The sequence below is a fragment of the Salmo trutta genome, chromosome 22, assembly GCF_901001165.1.
Source record: "Salmo trutta chromosome 22, fSalTru1.1, whole genome shotgun sequence".
NCBI classification, from domain to species: Eukaryota; Metazoa; Chordata; class Actinopteri; order Salmoniformes; family Salmonidae; genus Salmo; species Salmo trutta.
The window spans coordinates 20,748,219-20,768,470 of record NC_042978.1 but is presented as its reverse complement, the minus strand read 5'-3'; the positions used below and the strand labels follow the sequence as shown (position 1 = coordinate 20,768,470).

Here is a 20,252-nt window from a genome sequence, read left to right as displayed (position 1 = left end):
AGAAAACTGAGGATGCATCAACAACATTGTAGTTACTCCACAATACTAACCTAAATGACAGACTGAAAAGAAGGAAGCCTGTACAGAAAAAAATATTCAAAAACATGCATCCTGTTTGTAATAAGGCACTAAAGTAATAATGCAAAACAATTGGCAAAGAAATGTACTTTTTGTCCTAAATACAATGAATTATGTCTGGGACAAATCCAGTACAACACATCACTGAGTACAACTCTTCATATTTTCAAGAATTGGTAGTGGCTGCATCATGTTATGGGTATGCTTGTCATCGGCAAGGACTAGGGACTTTTTTTAGGATAAAAATAAAAGGAATAAAGCTAAGCACAGCCAAAGTCCTAGAGAAAAACCTGGTTCAGTCTGCTTTCCAACAGACACCGGGAGACAAGTCTACCTTTCAGCAGGACAGTAACCTAAAGCGTGACGCCAAATACACACTGGAGTTACTTACCAAGACCACATTGAATGTTCCTGAGGGGGCTAGTTACAGTTTAGACTTAAATAGGCTTGGCGATCTATGGCAAGACTTGAAAATGGCTGTCCAGCAATGATCAACAACCAACTTGATAGAGCTTGAAGAATTTTGAAAATATTGTACAATCCAGGTTTGAAAAACTCTTAGAGATTTACCCAGAAAGACTCACAGCTGTAATCACTGCCAAAGGGGATTGTAACATGTAGTGACTCAGGGGGTTGAATAATAACCTAATAAAAATATATTAGTGTTTTATTTTCCATTAATGTAAAAAAGATTGTTGACAAAAAATGACAATTTATTCGATTTTAATCCCACTTTGTAACACAACAAAATGTGGAAAAAGTCAAGGGGTGTGAATACTTTCTGAAGGCACTGTAGGCCTATTGGGTTCTTTGTTCTTAGGTTTTGGCAAATCATTGTGCGATCATTTAAAACAATAACATTGGGCATTGGGCAGAGGCTGGGAGGGCAAAGGCCCACCCAATTGGGGGCCAGGCCCACCCACTGGGAAGCCAGGTCCAGCTAAACAGAATGAGTTTTTCCCCCACAAAAGGGCTTTATTTCAGACAGAAATACTCCTCAGTTTCATCAGCTGTCCGAGTGGCTGGTCTCAAACAATCCCACAGGTGAAGAAGTCAGATGTGGAGGTCCAGGGCTGGCGTTGTTACACGTGGTCTGCGGTTGTGAGGCCAGCTAGATGTACTGCCAAATTCTCTAAAATGACGTTGGAGGTGGCTTATGGTCGAGAAATTAACATTCAATTATCTGGCAATAGCTCTGGTGAACATTCCTGCAGTCAGCATGCCAATTGCATGCTACCTCAAAACTTGAGAATTCTGTGGCATTGTGTTGTGTGGCAAAATTGCACATTTTAAAGTGGCTTTTTATTGTCCCAAGTACAAGGTGCACCTGTGTAATGATCATGCTGTTTAATCAGCTTCTTGATATGCCACACCTGTCAGGTATCTTGGCAAAGGAGATGCTCAATAACAGGGATGTAAACAAATGTGTGCATTTGAGAGAAATACGTTTTTTTGAATTTTGGAAAATTTCTGGAATCTTTTATTTCAGCTCAAAGTGGTACCAACACTTTACATGTTTCATTTATATTTTTATTCAGTATACATTGCATTCGGAAAGTATTCAGACCCCTAGACTTTAACACATTTTGTTACGTTACAGCCTTATTCTAAAATGTATTTAATTGTTTTTTCCCCCTCGTCAATCTACACACAATACCACATAGCACCAGGTTTTTAGAAATGTATACAAATTTATTACAAATAAAAATTTGAAATAATACATTTACATAAGTATTTCAGACCCTTTGCTCAGTACTTTGTTGAAGCACCTTTTGCAGCAATTACAGCCTTAAGTCTTCTTGGGTATGACGCTACAAGCTTGGCATACCTGTATTTGGGGAGTTTCTCCTATTCTTCTCTGCAGATCCTCTCAAGCTGTCTCAGGTTGGATGGGGAGCTTCGCTGCACAGCTATTTTCAGGTCTCTCCAGAGATGTTCGATCAGGTTCAAGTCCGGGCTCTGGCTGGGCCACTCAAGGACATTCAGACACTTGTCCCGAAGCCTCTCCTGCGTTGTCTTGGCTGTGTGCTTAGGGTCTTTGTCTTGTTGGAAGGTGAACCTTCGTCCCAGTCTGAGGTCCTGAGCGCACTGGAGCAGGTTTTCATCAAGGATCTCTCTGTACTTTGCTCTGTTCGTCTTTGCCTCAATCCTGACTAGTCTCCCAGTCCCTGCCGCTGAAAAACATCCCCACAGCATGAGGCTGCCACCACCATGCTTCACCATAGGGATGAGCCCAGGTTTCCTCCAGACGTGAAGCTTGGCATTCAGGCCAAAGAGTTCAATCTTGGTTTCATCAGACCAGAGAATCTTCTTTTCTCATGATATGAGAGTCTTTAGGTGACTTTTGGCAAACTCCAAGCGACTATCATGTGTCTTTTACTGGGGAGTGGCTTCCATCAAGGCCCTTCTCCCCCGATTGCTCATTTTGGCCGGGTGGCCAGCTCTAGGAAGTCTTGGTGGTTCTAAACTTCTTCCATTTAAGAATGATGGAGGCCACTGTGTTCTTTGGGCCTTTCAACGCTGCAGAAATTTGTTGGTACCATTCCCCACATCTGTGCCACAAAACAATCCTATCTCAGAGCTCTAAGGACAATTTCTTCAACCTCGTGGCTTGGTTTTTGCTCTGACTTGCACTGTCAACTGTGGGACCTTATATAGAGAGATGTGTGCCTTTCCAAATCATATCCATCAATTGAATTTACCACAGGTAGACTCCAATGAAGTTGTAGAAACATCTCAAGGATGATTAATGGAAACAGGATGCACCTGTTATTTTATTATATTTTTTGCAAAAATGTATAAAAACCTGTTCTTGCTTTGTCATTATGGGGTATTGTGCGTAGAGTGATGAAGGAAAAAAGTATTTAATACATTTTTTTTAAAGTCTGAATAGTTTCCGAATGCACTGTATATATATATATATATATATATATATATATGCATGTCCAGCCTGCAGGGGTTTATCTAAAATGGAACACTGCGCCCACCATGTGGTCTTAAGTGGAATATGCGTTGTAAAAGCAGTCATGCCATGCTGTAACTTCAAGGACTGATATCTTAATCATCGACGTATTAACTTGTGTTCGCATTCATAGGTAAATTGACATCTCAAATAAAGCCAGTAGCAGAGCTACGCAAAACATCTGCCCCGTGTGAGGCTCGAACTCACGACCTTCAGATTATGAGACTGACGCGCTGCCTACTGCGCCAACGAGGCTCGAACGTTTGTTGTACTCCCCCACTACAAAGTTGGAATGGGCTGAATTACAAACGCTTCCAAATATTTGGGACAATTTTATTTCCCAAGGTGGGCAAATCAGTCATTTTTAGTTACACGCCTTAACATTACCGTCAGAGCTGTCCGGGTTCATGGTTCCTAACCTTAACCATAACACTGACCGTAACCATTTTAAATGTCAACTTTAATAGGTACTGTAGGGTCCCAGCAGTGGTGTAAAGTACTTAAGTAAAACTACCTTAAAGTACTACTTAAGCAGTTTTTTGGGGGTATCTCTACTTTCTATTCTTGTTTTTGCCAACTTTGACTTTTACTTCACTACATTCTTAAAGAAAATTAGGTACTTTGTACTCGTTACATTTTGACAGGAAAATGGTCCAATTCACACACCTATTAAGAGAACATCTCTGGTCATCCTTACTGCCTCTGATCTGGAGGACTCACTAAACACAAATGTTTCGTTTGTAAATGGTGTCTGAGTGTTGCAGTGTGCCCCTGGCTATCCGTAAATGTAAAAAACAAGAAAACCGTGCCATCTGGTTTGCTTAATATAAGGCATTTGAAACGGTTTATACTTATACTTTTACTGTTGATACTTAAGTACATTTTAGCAATTCCATGTACTTTTGATACTTAAGTACATTTAAAACCAAATACTTTTAGACTTTTACTCAAGTAGTAATTTACTGGGTGGCTATCACTTTTACCTGAGTCATTTTCTATTACAGTATCTTTACTTCTACTCAAGTATGACAATTGAGCACTTATTCCACCCCTGGGTCCCAGATAGCACGGACCTTAACGGTGCCCTTATATTAAAATGCAATTGTTCCTGTAAGTACAGGGTTAGACAAGGGTTAAGGAGGATTAGACTGAACAGTACGAAAAGTATGAAAATGTATGCACTCACTATATTGTAAGTCGCTCTGGATAGGTGTGTCTACATTGGTCTGCTAAATTAGGAACATAGATTGACATATGAACATAGATTGACATATGGCAGAATAAATAGCTAAATAAATAAGATTCAATAAATATACTTCTTTATGGAATAGCTAAGCCAATTTCATGTGAGAATGCCGCTTCAGTGGTCCAAGAAAATAAAGTAAGCTTACTGATACTGTACATTCATCAGTCAACCAATACAGTCTCTACTAAATGTTCGATGTTCCGATCTAGTTGCCTAGAGTCTGGGCCTGAGAGTAATACACATAGGTAAGAAGAGGAGAAACTGAATCAAAGTAAGGTATATTCTTTAGTGGGATCAGATCAGGTAACAATACTTTTTTTCTTGGTGTCAATAAACTACATATTTGGTTTAAGTCACGGTAGTCCTTTGCCCTTATCAATGGGGCAAAGCCACTTCCCTGACCTTGAGAAGGGAAGTGTGGATTTTGGCAGGTGGTGTGGGATGAAAAGCTGGTGTTTCTGTGATAAGAAAAACGCTTCTCCATGTGCCACGTTGTCACAATCACACAGACAGCAAACTGAGCAACAAGTCATACATTGTGTGAGCAGAACCAGCAAGGTGTAGTATCATCTGTGAACCTAACTATGTCTGGACTCAATGTCTCCCTTGGTTACTTTCTCGCTGTTGTGGTGTTTGGTGCAGCCTTTAGAATCCTTTTCAGAAAATGGCCTCGTTTGAGCGTTGCAGCAGAGTTTCCGGCCTCGTTTGTGCTGGTGGCATGCTGGTTGGAGGTGCAGACCATTAAAGAGGTGGGCGAGTGGGCAGGAGGACTGGGTCCGGACGTGACTCTAACCATACTGTTTTTAGTGCTGCTGACCCATGGTGTGATCTGTGCCGGAGTCACTGGAAACCCCTCCCTGACTCTGATGAATTTCCTGCTGCTGGAGACTCATACTCTGCCCACTCTGCTGGCTCTGGCTGCTCAGTTCCTGGGGGCACACCTGGCCCTGCTTGGGGCTGGCTACTACTGGGCCCTGGAGCTTAATGACATGCACATGATCAAGAACCTGATGTCAAGGGAGTGCAGCACAGCCCTGCGTGTCTCCCTGGTGCAGGGGGTCTTTTCTGAGTGTGTGTGTGCATTCATCTTTTATCTGATATACCTCAGCCTGAAACGTCGCTCTGCGCTGATTCGGGTTCCTCTCGTTGCAGCTGTGCTCACCTACTTCTCCCATTCAGGTTAGTAGCCCATGATGACAATCATGCCTCTAACTTAGAAATTTCAGTAAAGAGATCATTAAAGTTGCATAGGCCTATATGCTGTTTTCTTTTTGTTATATCTGTGCGTCAGAAAAAAAATCTGTTTTTGCAGATGATCGCTGCATTAATAAGTTCATGATCGGAGAACTCGTCTTCTTTGTATTTCAGCCAGTAATTATACCATGGCTTTCCTGAACCCCTCCCTGGCCTATGGCCTTACCTTCTACTGTCCCGGGTTCACCTTTATGGAGTACTCAGTGGTCTACTGGCTTGGGCCCATTTTTGGTAAGTCAAACAACATTTTTGTTACATACAAGCACCTGATAAAAAAGTCTTTATCCTTGACAATGAGGCAAATTGCTTATCAAGCTGGTAATACAGATATCCTCTTTTCAGGAATGACCCTTGCCCTTCTCCTGTACATGGGCCACATTCCCAGGATTTTTACCAAGAACCTGCTGTATTCCCAGAAAACCCGCTTCCGGGTGCCAAAGGGGGAGGGAGATAAAAAAAAGTGAAAGAATATAAAAATCATCCACCTCAGCTGAGGCAATAACGGACCGAAGAGTGCATTAGGAATGCAATGCTCAAGTTTGTTCTGATTGGGATGTTTCATTATGCACTGAGCACTATATTCAACAGCTGATTCTCTCCTTAGGTTAGACTGACAAAAAGGGGTGGGCTATAGAATAATAAGATCTGTACATGTATGATACAATTTTATATCTCATGTACAACTTGTGTTCTTTCAGAAGTAATACATCAATTGAAAATAACTATTTTAAATAATCATGTGTATTAAACATTTAACATTGGTTGTCGTTCCTGAAATTACTGTACATTGTGAACAAGTTGAGGTATACACAAAACTCAATCCATCCATTTTTTTTGCATTTTTACCAACCTCAACCAATTATAATCCATTACAGAAATAACACTGATGTAATGCTAATAGGTTGTCACCAGCAAAAAAAACACAGCAAAAAAAAGAAAATATGCTCATAAAATATTCTTATGAAATTGTTGAAAATATGTGTCAATACCACACAAATAAGCTATGTCCAGTTGTGACTAGGCTACGGAGGCCACAGGGCTCAGGTTTTGGGCTTTGATGGAGACACCTGGTGCTGGGTAGAGGAAGGCCCTGTAGAGGATTTCTGAGATACGGGTCCATCAGCTTTCTCCTTCTGCAACTCTTTAGTGGAGTGACCTTGTTCTACAAAACAGAAAGGACAAATGTTAAACAGCATGGCCTCCCTCTGAGATGGATGAAAAGTGGCATAAAGAAAAAGCTAACTTTTGAGATGAAAATGTAACAAAATGTGAAGCTGAATTTTAATACACCTGCGTTGGAAATAAATATATTATCTTTCCCCACATAGCCAACATGCAATTTATACCAGTGCCATGCATACAAGACTATCTGCGGAAATCAGAGAAGGCATCCGACACGCAGTCAGACTACTCAAAACTCTTAATTCACATATGCATGACGGTACTTAGTTGTCCCGCGCCTCACTAATATGAACCATAACTGTAATCTAGTTGAGTTGTCTCAGGGTAACCTCACCTGGCTGTGATTGGTTCTCCAGCTGAGCCTCAGGCTGGTCCACCCACAGGCGATGCTCCGGATTGTTAAGGAACCTCTTGCTCTGTCCACAGCTGAGACATTGCAGCACAGTCATGCGGTTTCTGTACTTAGTCCCTTAAGAGAATAAAGCATGGGTTACATGTAATGACAATGGAGTCTCACTCAGTACTTTCAAAATCTCATCATGAGATACAAATGTCTCCAACTGCTAGATACAACCATAACTCTGTTTTCATCTGTGTTTGTATTGAGAAGGACTAGAATGACAATTAAATAGCTTGAAAAATGTGTTGGCTTTGATTAGGTGGCTGATGAGCCATCTATTTAGTTATATACTTACTTCTCTGTCTGGCTGTGGCAGTTACTCCTGGGACCAGCAAAGAGCAGCACTTCTTACATAATGCTCTTTTCACTGAGGGGTCTCTATAAAGATGTCAATAACATTCTAGTTGTCATCATTTTAGCAGACATGTTTCGAACTGATCATTTCTGTCATGTATTCTTAACGTGACATGAAAGTTGCAACCTTTATTGATGCAAATGTAAGCGCTTATTTTTTCTTACAAGAGTTTTGATGAGTATTGTTATGGTCTACTCACTGTCTCAACACCAAACGTTTTGCAATGGTCTTCTGAGTGAAGCAGTAAAAACGAGCCAATTCCACATTCTCAGGGGTTTGAGACAAAACACAGTGTGCAGCCTGCAAGAAATCAATATCACATGAAACCACTATCTGTGCAAATCAGTTAGCAAAATATAAAGTACTAGAAATCAATAAAACGTACCTGATATAGAAAGTTTAGTCTTTGATAAGCTTCCTTGTCTTTCAAGTTTGCTGCCATTATATGGATGTGGATTGCTATGCTAAGTTAGCCTGCTAGCTTCTCACTATGTAGGCTAGCTAGGTAGCTATGCTAGCTAGCTAGTTATATGTATCCCCAGAATGCTAAGTAGCTACCTAACAGGCAACAGGAAAATATGTGGCCTCAGATTCAGCTAGCTTCTAGTTAGTTAGCTAGCTAGATAAATCCTCTGATTACTGATCTGATCAGCCTCTGAACCAGGGGACCAGGGTGCTTTTACTGTCTTGTGGATTTTATATGGCAGTTGACAACCAACTTTATGGTGCATTACCGCCACCAACTGGACTGGAGTGTGCACCGGAGACAGGGAAGGACTAAATCCTACCTAATATTCTCATCTCCCTAAGGAAACAAAATACATAATTAAATACTACATCCCCTAAAGATTTCCCCAGCAGTCCAATTAACATTGGCTCTTCAACTAATAACATTCTCTCCCTTTCCCTCCCATATTGCTGGCACTGAAATATAACATGTTCCACTGTCTCCATCACCTCCTGACAATGATCACACCTCCCCTTATGATGTTTTCCTACCAATTTCAATGTACTATGGAGTCTTGTGACCCAGTCTCAGCCTTGTGATGAAACTTTCCCACTTCTCTCTCGACCTGAGGACCTCCCTGCCCACCACCTTTCCTGAGTCTTATACAGGTGTCTTCCCTTTCCCTCTCATTTCCACAACTCTTGCCCTTGTTTTTTAAACACTGTTTTTATTAACCACTTGGCTTCTGCTTTACTGATTGACAATTCCATCTCAACATTAGGATGTTTAAAAGCCTGCTTGGCGAGAACATCCATCTCTTCATTCCCCTCTACTCCCGCATGAGCTGGTACCCAGAAGAACATGACAAATACCCCCATGTCTCACCCTATACAAGCACTGAAAAACCTCATACAATACATACGGTTTGCTCTGAGACACACATTAATTTAAGCTCATCAGTGATGCACAGGAGTCAGAGCAGATAACTACCCTGTCTGGCCTCACCTCCTCCACACACTCTGCAGCCAAGAGTATGGCCAGCAACACCCTTGTGTAAACCGATAAATTATCTGTTGCTCTTTTTCTCACTGCCACCTTAAACTAAGGAACGCTAAAAGCTGCACCTGTCCTCGCTGTTTAAGGGTCCTTAGATCCCTCAGTGAATATATTCAAGAAAGCATAGTACTGTGTTCTTAAATGTTCACTTACAACTGAATATACTTCTTCCTCAACAGTTGTTACCCTCTCAAGCATCCCTAAAACTATACTAAATATATTTACGTCACCAATTAATTGATTAAAACACACAGTTTTGCAATGAAGATATACAATAGCGTCAAGAGCACTCTGTAGTGCAGCGCCGGAGGACAACTGGTTTCCTTCCTCCTCTGGGTATATTGACTTCAATACAAAACCGAGGAGGCTTCCAGAGGACGTCCTCCAACCTATCAGACCTTTCGGAGCTCTTGCAGCATGAACTGATTCCACCCAATCAAAAGATCAGAGCATGAATCTAGTACTGAAAGCATAAACTACAGCTAGCTAGCACCGCAGTGCATAAAATGTGGTGAGTAGTTGACTCAAATAGAGAGAAAGACAATAGTTGAACATTTTTTTAAAGTTCAGGAGAAGCGAGAGAGAGAGCTAGCTATATTTAGTATTTTTTGTTCACTTTCACTTAGCTAGCGAATGCAACTAGCTAGTTTAGCCTACTCAAACACCTGGCTCAAACAGAGGAATGCTATGTTAGCTAGCTGGTTATGACTATCCAACACTGGAACTCTTCCAAGTCAAGGTAAGCTTTTGGTTAAATTAATTTATTGCCACCTGTCTATTTATGGAAAAATTGCCCTGATTAACTCCTTAGTCATATCTCAGTTTACTCACTTACTTATGACGCTGCCTACTCCTGATGATTTGGTTTTCAAATCATATGAGCAAAAAATATTTTGCTTTATCTGGGAGGCTAAACCAGACAAAATAAAACGAGCCTATCTATATAATGAATATGAATTGGGTGGGTTGAGATTATTAAATATAAAAGCACTAAACCTCTCTCTAAAAGCTTCACTCATTCAAAAGTTTTATTTGAACCCTAAATGGTTCTCAAGTAGATTACTAAGAAAAGCTCATCCATTGTTTAAAAAGGGCCTTTTTGCAGATTGCCATGTCTCATTTTCGATTAATTGAAAGTTATACTTTTTTTCAAAGTATCTGTCTTTTTCAAACAAGCATTGCAGAGCTGGCTACAATTTCAATTTCATCCCCCTGAAAAGATAGAACAAATATTACAACAAATATTATGGCTGAACTCAAATGTGCTGGTTGATAAAATACCTGTATTTATGGGAAAGATGTTCGAAAAGGGTATTTTGTTCTTAAATGATATTGTAAATTGTAATGGTAGAGTTATGTCCTTCATGGAGTTATCAGAATTGTACGGGAAGGTCTGCTCAATCCAAGAGTACACCAATTGATCATAGCATTGCCCCAAAAATGGAGGAGGCGGGTGGCAGCGGGAGGAGGTAGGGAAATGGTCTGTCTGCCCAATATAAAGGATCAAAACTGGCAGAGGAATAAAAATAGCATAAATAGGAAAGTATACCAGTTAATTTGAGGACCAGGATGTTGACAACTGTGCCATACAGATTGCAAAATAGTTGGGAAGAGATTTTTGATGTACCGATTCCGTGGTACAGGGTGTATGAGTTGATATATAAAACAACGCAAGATTCAAGACTTCGTGCTTTTCAGCTAAAATTATTATATAGAATTCTTGCCACCAACAAAATGTTGAATTTTTGGGGCATAAAATCATCGAAGCTCTGCAAATTTTGTTGTGAGGATGCAGAATCAATAGACCATTTATTTTGGTATTGCCCTCAGGTAGCCTGTTTCTGGTCTCAGGTTCAGGAATGGCTGAAAATGCATAGCATTGATCTAAAATTGACCCTAGAAATAGTACTGTTGGGAGATCTGGAGAGACCGGGTCACTCAATTACTAATATACTAATACTCTTAGTAAAAGTATTTATCTTCAACACGCAATCTGTGGATTCTATTCGATTAGATAGATTGAAATTGTACGTTAAACATCATAGCATAGTTGAAAGATATTAGAAACACGAAGTGGGTGGCCAGCAGAGATAGATGGGATGGGCTGAGGGAAGCTAAGGGTTGGCATGTGGACTTGGAGACAAGTGGGAGTGGAGTTGCTGTGTGTGAGAGAGAATGATGGTCAAAAGATAAAGGGGAAAAAAAGTCTAAATAAAACATAATAAAAGTACATTTGAATGACACTAAGTGGCACAACTAATGTCGGTTTGCCTGAGGCTGATGCCGTGCCGGTGTTTGTACACATGCATATACACACACTCTCATTCAAATAAACACATACAAGAACACACACATACATGTAATAGTGCCAGACATGCACACAAACATATACAGTTGGCATTGCTGTTATGATTTCAGTTGTCCTTGATGTCCTTTGTTTTAAATTGATTTATATATATATATATTTTTTTGCATTGTTGTTTGCTGTTTTCTTCTGTCTTTTCCTTTTTCTGGTGCATTGGGGGGTTCCTGGGGGTGGAGAATGGAATTAATTGTATTTTCAAATTTTTTTCTTGGGGGGGGACTGTGGGAGGAGTCTCAAATGGTTTGGGGACAGCTATTGGGGAACTGTGGGGGGATCTTGGAGGGTTCGGGTTTCACAAGATTGTGATCATGAAAAAGGAAACTATGACATATTTTATATCACTATCATGCACATGCACCCTCACACATAAGGATGGCTCTGTTGCGGAAAGACTGATACATGTTTGATAGTGTCTTGACGCTGTATTGTTTATCCTTCATGTTCTAATACTTTAATGTTACCCCTTCCTTGTGTTTTTTTTGATTTTTTTTTTTAGCTTAATCAGCTTAATATTGCGGAAAGAATATTTCTTCCATCAATGTAATTGTCTGCATCATTTCAAATCCCCCATATATTTTTGGGGTAAATATATATATCCATACATGCATGCATACATATACATATATATACACATACCTATATAGACATACATACTTTTTAAAGAATATACCTTTATTATTATTCCCCGCAAACCCTACCACCGATCCCCCAATTGGAGTAAACTAATAAACACTTCGGCTTTTACCTTCAATTTATTCATCTTATTCACATTTTACAGACACAGTCTATTTTACAATAGTTATTTTTTGTTTGTTTTTAGTCCTTCCTCTATTTCTGATGTCCATCCGTTTTGATTTCTATTTGTAACTGCTGTATCACAAAAGTTCTGAACCTATATACATTTTACAGACCCCGTATGTTTTACATTGTTTATCTTGTTATTAGTCCCACCCTTCAGCTCCATTCAACCCCTCCCATCTATCTCTCAACATCATCCATTTGGGATTTTTATTTGCCATATATTTTTCAACTGTGCTGTGATGCTTCACAAAACAATTGCACCTTTCTATTCTCATAGCTTCTACAGATTGTAAATTAAAAATAAACATTTTTGCTAAAATAATTATTATATTATTGATTGATTGACTATGGCTTTTCAAATCACACAGTATTGCTATCTGCAGCGTTAGTTCTTGGCAAATGTTGCAATTCTTCAGCCATTCCTGGACCTGTGACCAAAAACGAGCTACATATGGACAATACCAAAATAAATGATCTAATGACTCTGCCTCCTCACAGCAGAATCTGCAGAGCTGGGAAGATTGTATCCCCCATATATATAACATTCTATTAGTTGCAAGAATTTTGTATAGTAATTTAAATTGAAAAATTCGAAGTTTTGAATCAGGCGTTGTTTTGCGTATCAATTCATAAACCATGTGCCATGGAATGGGTACATCGAAAATCTCTTCCCAACTATTTTGCAATTTATATGGCACAGCTGTCAGTTTTTTGGTCCTTAAAGGAAATTAGTATATGTTTTTATTTATTATTATTCCTTGTGTTTTTTGTAATAAATAATAATAATAAAAATAAAAATATATATATATATTGCCACCGGAGCCCGCCAGTGTAAATAAAGGTGAAATAAAAAAATAAATAGCTTGACACATTCAAGCTATAGGCCGATAACATTGACATCCGATAACATTGACATCTCATGTATGTAAACATATGGAAAGGATGATAACGGAAAGGCTGACTTACTTTCTGGAGAGTAGAGGACTAATGTCACCAGATCAAAGTGGGTTCAGGAAAGGCAGGGGAATGATGGATCCTGCACTGTGCCTTGAGTCAGTAATACGGAAGGCACAGGCAAATAAAGAGGTGGTGGTAGCTGTTTTCTTCGATGTAGTGAAGGCCTAGTTGTCAAAAGGAAGAAAATATTGAATGTGATGTGTTGCATGTCAGGAATGGAGTGGGGGGGCAGATAGAAGGGTGTTAAAAATGCTATATATAGAGCTGTCAAGGTCATCACTGGATTATGGAAGTGTAGCGTATGTATCAGCAGCTCAGATGTCTTTAAAAAGGCTAGATGTAAGCCAGTCCCAAGCCCTAAGAATATGTTGTGGAGCACTTAGGACCTCCCCACTAGCAGCGAGGCAGGTAGAGTTGGGAGAGATGCCGTTGAAGTTAAGAAGACAACAGCTAACCATGACATATTGGGTAAATCTACAAGGGCATAATGTTACACATTCTACAAAAAATGTGACCTTGTTTTTTTAGGAGCATGGCCTTAATTCTATAACAGCATATTGGATGACTGTCATTCATACCCAGCTCAATGTAACATTGAAAGGTTTAGGCTACCTCATGATACTCAAATTATCCCCATACCCATAATGAGGTTGCTACAACCTAGCCTATGAATGAAAGTTTACAACATACTATAGGAGCACAGGTCGAGAGACAAATTTGAGTACTCAAGGTAAAAGACAGTGACACATTCAATACTGCCTTACACACTCTTTCCTGCGTCTAGCTGATCTAGGGTGTAATCATTAGTCCAACAGTTGCAAACAAGAGTTTCTATTGGACAAAATTCAGGTATGTTTATCCCAGTTTCAAGTTTTAATGTCACATGCACAAGTACAGTGAAACGCCTTTCTTGCAAACTCAAAAACCAACAATGCAATAATCAATAACAATGTATTACTAGAAAAAAACATGAGGCATCACACTGCCAGGTCCTCCCTGTAGGCTGACTCATCGTCACCGATGATCAGGCCTACCACCGTCCTGTCCTCAGCGAACTTGATGATGGTGTTGGAGTCGTACGTGGCCACGCAGTCGTGGGTGAACAGGGAGTATAGGATGAGACTAAGCACACACCCCTGTGGGGCCCCTGTGGGTCAGCATGGAGTAGGTGATGTTGTCTACCCTCACCACCAGGGGTCGGCCCTTCAGGAAGTCCAGGATCCAGTTGCAGAGGGAGGTGTTCAGACCCAGAGTCCTAAGCGTGGTGATGTTTAAGAAACATTTTTCAACAGAATTGGCAGAATGAATACACCCCTGAGCACACTCGAACACAGTTCACTTTCATAGCAGCCATATACAAACATGATCATTTTGCTCATTGTAGAATTCCTTCTCGCATCTACGTGCTCTCCTCCTCTCCCCTTTTCCCTTCAGTGCACAACACATCAGCTGTATGTGACCAGGCAAAAAACCTTTCCAAGCCAAACCTTCATATCATAATGGCTAACTACTACACATAGCCTACCTACATCGTCGTAGCTACTAGAAGTAACACATTAGTAAACCCGCTACAATCATGCAGTACAGTAGGCAGCTAAGCAGGTTTAACCAGGTAGGCTAGTTGAGAACAAGTTCTCATTTACAACTGCGACCTGGCCAAGATAATGCAAAGCAGTGCGACACAAACAACAACACAGAGTTACACATGGAATAAACAAACATACAGTTAATAACACAATAGAAAAAGTCTATATACAGTGTGTGCAAATGAGGTAAGATAAGGGAGGTAAGGCAATAAATAGGCCAAAGTGGCGAAATAATTATAATTTAGCAATTAAACACTGGATTAATAGATGTGCAGAAGATGAATGTGCAAGTAGAGATACTGGGGTAGAAAGGAGCAATTAAAAAATATAAAAATAACAGTATGGGGATGAGGTAGTTGGATGGGCTATTTACAGATGGGCTACGTACAGGTGCAGTGATCTGTGAGCTGCTCTGACAGCTGGTGCTTAAAGTTAGTGAGGGAGATATGAGTCTACAGCTTCAGTGATTTTATGCAATTCGTTCCAGTCATTGGCAGCAAAGAACTGGAAGGAAAGGCGGCCAAAGGACGAGTTGGCTTTGGGGGTGACCAGTGAAATATACCTGCTGGAGCACGTGCTACGTGTGGGTGCTGCTATGGTGACCAGTGAGCTGAGATAAGGCGGGGCTTTACCAAGCAAAGACTTATACATGACCTGGAGCCAGTGGGTTTGGCGACGAATATGAAGCGAGGGCCAGCCAACAAGAGCATACAGGTCGCAGTGGTGGGTAGTATATGGGGCTTTGGTGACAAACAGATGGCACTGTGATAGACTGCATCCAATTTGCTGAGTGTTGGAGGCTATTTTGTAAATGACATATTTATATTCACATATTCTAAGTCAGAACCGTCCAGAGTAGTGATGCTGGACGGGCGAGCAGGTGCGGGCAGCGATCGGTTGAAGAGCATGCATTTAGTTTTACTTGCATTTAAGAGCAGTTGGAGGCCACGGAAGGGGAGTTGTATGGTATTGAAGCTCGTCTGGAGGTTAGTTAACACAGTGTCCACAGAAGGGCCAGAAGTAAACAGAAAGGTGTCGTCTGCATAGAGGTGGATCAGAGAATCACCAGCAGCAAGAGTGAAATCATTGATGGATACAGAGAAAAGAGTCGGCCCGAGAATTGAACCCTGTCGTACCCGCATAGAGACTAGAGGTCTGGACAACAGGCCCTCCAATTAAACACACTAAACTCTGTCTGAGAAGTAGTTGGTGAACCAGACGAGGCAGCCATTTGAGAAACCAAGGCTGTTGAGTCTGCCGATAAGAATGTGGTGATTGACAGAGTCAAAAGCCTTGGCCAGGTCGATGAATACAGCTCCACAGTATTGTCTCTTATTGATGCCGGTTATGATATCGTTTAGGACCTTGAGCGTGGCTGAGGTGCACCCATGACCAGCTCGAAAACCAGATTGCATGTCGGAGAAGGTACGGTGGGATTCGAAATGGTTGGTGATCTGCTTGTTAACTTGGCTTTCGAATACCTTAGAAAGACAGGGTAGGATAGATATAGGTCTGTAGCAGTTTGGGTCTAGAGTGTCTCCACCTTTTGAAGAGGGGGATGACCATGGCAGATTTACAATCTTTGGGGATCTCAGACGATACGAAAGAGAGGTTGAACAGGCTAGTAATATGGGTTGCAACAATTTTGGCAGATCATTTTAGAATGAAAGGGTCCAGATTGTCAAGCCCGGCTGATTTGTAGGGGTCCAGATTTTGCAGCTCTTTCAGAACATCAGCTATCTGGATTTGGGTGAAGGAGAAATGGGGAGGCTTGGGCAAGTTGCTGTGGGGGGTCCAGGGCTGTTGACCAGGGTAGGGGTTGCCATGTAGAAAGCATGGCTAGCAATAGAAAAATGCTTATTGAAATTCTCAATTATCGTGGATTTATCGGTGGTGACACTGTTTCCTAGCCTCAGTGCAATGGGCAGCTGGGAGGAGGTGCTCTTATTCTCCATGGACTTTACAGTGTCCCAGAACTTTTTGGAGTTTGTGCTACAGGATGCAAATTTCTGTTTGAAAAAGCTAGCCTTTGCTTTCCTAACTGCCTCTGTATATTGGTTCCTAACTTCCCTGAAAAGTTGCATATGGCGGGGGCTATTTGATCCTAATGCAGAACGCCACAGGATATTTTTATGCTGGTCAAGGGCAGTCAGGTCTGGAGTGAACCCAGGGCTATATCTGTTCCTGGCTCTAAATTTCTTGAATGGGGCATGCTTATTTAAGATAGTGAGGAAAGCACTTTTAAAAAATAACCAGGCATCCTCTATTGACGGAAGGAGGTCAATATCCTTCAAGGATACACAGGTCGATTAGAAAGGTCTGCTCGCTGAGGTGTTTTAGGGAGCGTTTGACAGTGATGAGGGGTGGTCGTTTGACCACAGACCCATTACGGACGCAGGCAATGAGGCAGTGATCGCTGAGATCCTGGTTGAAGACAGCGGAGGTGTATTTGGAGGGCAGGTTGGTTAGGATGGTATCTATGAGGGTGCTAGTGTTTACGGATTTGGGGTTGTACCTGGTAGGTTCATTGATCATTTGTGTGAGATTGAGGGCATCAAGCTTCGATTGTAGGATGGCCGGGGTGTTAAGAACGTCCCAGTTTAGGTCACCTAACAGCACGAGCTCTGAAGGTAGATGGGGGGCAATCAATTCACATATGGTGTCCAGGGCACAGCTGGGAGCAGAAGGTGGTCTATAGCCAGCGACAACGGTGAGAGGCTTGTTTCTGGAAAGGTGGATTTTTAAAAGTAGAATCTCAAATTGTTTGGGCACAGACCTGGATAGCAAGACAGAACTCTGCAGGCTATCTCTGCAGTAGATTGCAACTCCGCCCCCCTTGGCAGTTCTATCTTGGCGGAAAATTTTATAGTTAGCGATGGAAATTTCATGGTTTTTGGTGGCCTTCCTAAGCCAGGATTCAGACACGGCTAGGACATCCGGGTTGGCAGAGTGTGCTAAACCAGTGAATAAAACAAACTTAGGGAGGGGGCTTCTAATGTTAACGTGCATGAAACCAAGGCTTTTACGGTTACAGATGTCAACAAATGAGAGCGCCTGGGGAATGGGAGTGGAGCTAGGCACTGCAGGGCCTGGATTAACCTCTATATCACCAGAGGAACAGAGGAGGAGTAGGATAAGGGTATGGCTAAAGGCTATTAGAACTGGTCGTCTAGTACGTTCGGGAACAGAGAGTAAAAGGAGCAGGTTTCTGGGCACGGTAGAATCGATTCAAGGCATAATGTACAGACAAAGGTATGGTAGGATGTGAATACATTGGAGGTAAACCTAGGCATTGAGTGACGATGAGAGAGGTATTATCTCTAGAGACACCATTTAAACCAGCTGAGGTCACAGCATGTGTGGGAGGTGGAACAAAAGGGTTAGCTAAGGCATATTGAGCAGGGCTGGAGGCTCTACAGTGAAATAAGACAATCACTAACCAAAACAGTAATGGACAAGGCATATTGATATTAGGGAGAGGCATGCGTAGCTGAGTGATCATCGTGTCTAGTGCGTAGCTAGGCGAGTTGGAGACACGGCGATTCAGACAGCTAGCGGGCCGGGGATAGCAGGCTAGCAGAAGGGCCTTTGAGGGACATCGCGACGGAAGAAGTCTGTTGTAGCCCCCTCGTGCGGTTACGTCGGGAGACCAGTCGTGATGGATCAGCAGGGCTCCGTGTAGTAAAAGGGTCCAGGCCAATTGGCAAAATAGGTATAGTAGCCCAAGAAATTGGCTGATGGACCTCTTCAGCTAACAGTCCGATATGCTCTAGACAGCTAGCGGGCTGCGGCTAGCAGGCTGGCAGATGGGCATTCAGGGGACGTCGCGACGGAGGAGCCTGTTGAAAAAAACCCTCAGGCGGATTACGTCCGTAGCCCAGTTGTGATGAATCAGCGGGGCTCCGTATCGGCAGTAAAAGGTGTCCAGGCCAATTGGCAAAATAGGTATTGTAGCCCAAGGAGTGACTGATGGACCTCTTCAGCTAGCTGGGAGATGGGCCTAGCATAGGCTAGCTCCAGGCTAATTGGTGCTTGCTACGGGACAGAGACATTAGCCAGGAGTAGTCACTCGGATAGCAGCTAGCTAGCTGCGATGATCCAGGTGAAAAGGTTCGGAGCTTGTGGTAGGAATCCGGAGATACAGAGGAGAAGTCCGATATGCTCTGGGTTGAATCACGCTGTGCAGACTGGCAGGTGTTGTCCGGCTAAAGGTTAGCTGATGACTGTTAGCAGTGGCTAGCTGACTACTAGCTAATAGCTAGTTAGCTGGCTAGCTTTTGTTGGGGGTTCTAGTTCTAAAGTAAAGAAAATAGCAGATCCATACCACATTGGGTGAGGCGGGTTGCAGGAGAGTATGTTGAAGTTGTGGTTAAGAAAAATATACAAAAATATATGCGAAGAAAAAATATATAAAAAGATATATACACGGGACACGACAAGACGAAGAGAAAGATGCCTGACTGCTACGCCATCTTGGATTTATAGTAGCTGGCTAGCTATATATTTTCATGAACTGAAGTTCAATTTCAATAGGCGAACAACAAGTGGCAATCTAGAAAAAAGAAACGCACACCTATAAAGGCGAGGTGCTGGCTAGCGGAGCAGAACACTAGAAAATAAAGGAAAGAACACTCTAAGAGCTCAGATGCAAAAATTTTAATACAATGCAGGCACTGGAAGGTAGCTCATTAGGGTCACGTTGCAGAAGAAAATGTTCCATGGCTTCAATACCGCCCTCATGCGGAATATTTGTGTATAACGACTCAACATCAAAAGTAACTAACAAGTGGCAACCTTGCTAATACTTACCCACAAGGATTCCTAAATCATTGCTAAGAATAATGAAAATGACTGCAGTTTCTACTGGTCATTGTTTTCAGGCTGGTTGTATTGGTGCTAGCTAGGTACCAAGCTAAAGCCAGGTACCCCAGAAGTTGTGGTCAAACATATTATGCTTTATTACCAACGTGGTATTGTAAACACATCGTTCGTGGCCGGTGTTTGCTTGTTTGCAGACTTTTTTGTACAGCTTTGACAGTGCTACTGTATCTTTTTTGACACTTAAAGACCCAAACGGCGTTCCATAGTATGTATGTCGTGAAGCTAATAGCAGTGACGCTATTACTGTGTAACTCCAGGTAGGGCAACATCTGAAAGATAGCGCACTTGGTAGTGTGTACCGGTGCTCGACCAGTCGGCGAAAGCCAACATCACCCACGACAGAGAACAGTTGATTGTCAAGGGCAATGAATTCCATTATCTTGGCATTAATGGATTTCGTCTTTGAGTTGTCCCGCTAGAATTTTCTTACTCTTTGAAATGACTGCTCGACTTGTTGACTGCTCGATCCACACAGCAGACATTGTGTGGGCTAGGTTAGGAATGCTGTGTTGCACGTGTAGTGCAAACTTTTACGTGGCGTCATTACGTCATGTACCTACGTTTATATAGGTATGCACGGTAGCTTTGACATCGGTTTTTAACATCAGCCGATACCGATGTTGGCATTTTTAGCTAATATTGGCCGATTCCGATATGCATCCCTAACTGAAAGAGCTTTGT

The 20,252-nt window shown here is 41.8% G+C and overlaps 2 protein-coding genes and 1 non-coding gene across 3 annotated transcripts; 1 reads left to right on the top strand and 2 right to left on the bottom strand.

The window, feature by feature from the left end:
• Window positions 1-3,222: 3,222 nt before the first annotated feature.
• On the bottom strand, window positions 3,223-3,295 carry trnam-cau (transfer RNA methionine (anticodon CAU)). The gene has a single exon. It is a non-coding gene; the product is annotated as a tRNA-Met (tRNA).
• Window positions 3,296-4,783: 1,488 nt separating this feature from the next.
• Window positions 4,784-6,301, top strand: aqp12 (aquaporin 12). Its single transcript, XM_029707191.1, has 3 exons — window positions 4,784-5,465; window positions 5,655-5,771; window positions 5,883-6,301. The coding sequence occupies exons 1-3, from the start codon at window positions 4,871-4,873 to the stop codon at window positions 6,002-6,004; spliced, it is 834 nt and encodes a 277-aa protein (XP_029563051.1). The 5' UTR covers window positions 4,784-4,870; the 3' UTR covers window positions 6,005-6,301.
• rpp21 (ribonuclease P subunit p21) lies at window positions 6,193-8,182 on the bottom strand. Its single transcript, XM_029707192.1, has 5 exons — window positions 7,863-8,182; window positions 7,677-7,777; window positions 7,418-7,500; window positions 7,057-7,191; window positions 6,193-6,702 (listed from the first exon to the last, which is right to left on the bottom strand). Exons 1-5 carry the CDS (start codon window positions 7,917-7,919, stop codon window positions 6,581-6,583), a joined length of 498 nt encoding a protein of 165 aa, XP_029563052.1. The 5' UTR covers window positions 7,920-8,182; the 3' UTR covers window positions 6,193-6,580.
• Between the last annotated feature and the right edge of the window lie 12,070 nt (window positions 8,183-20,252).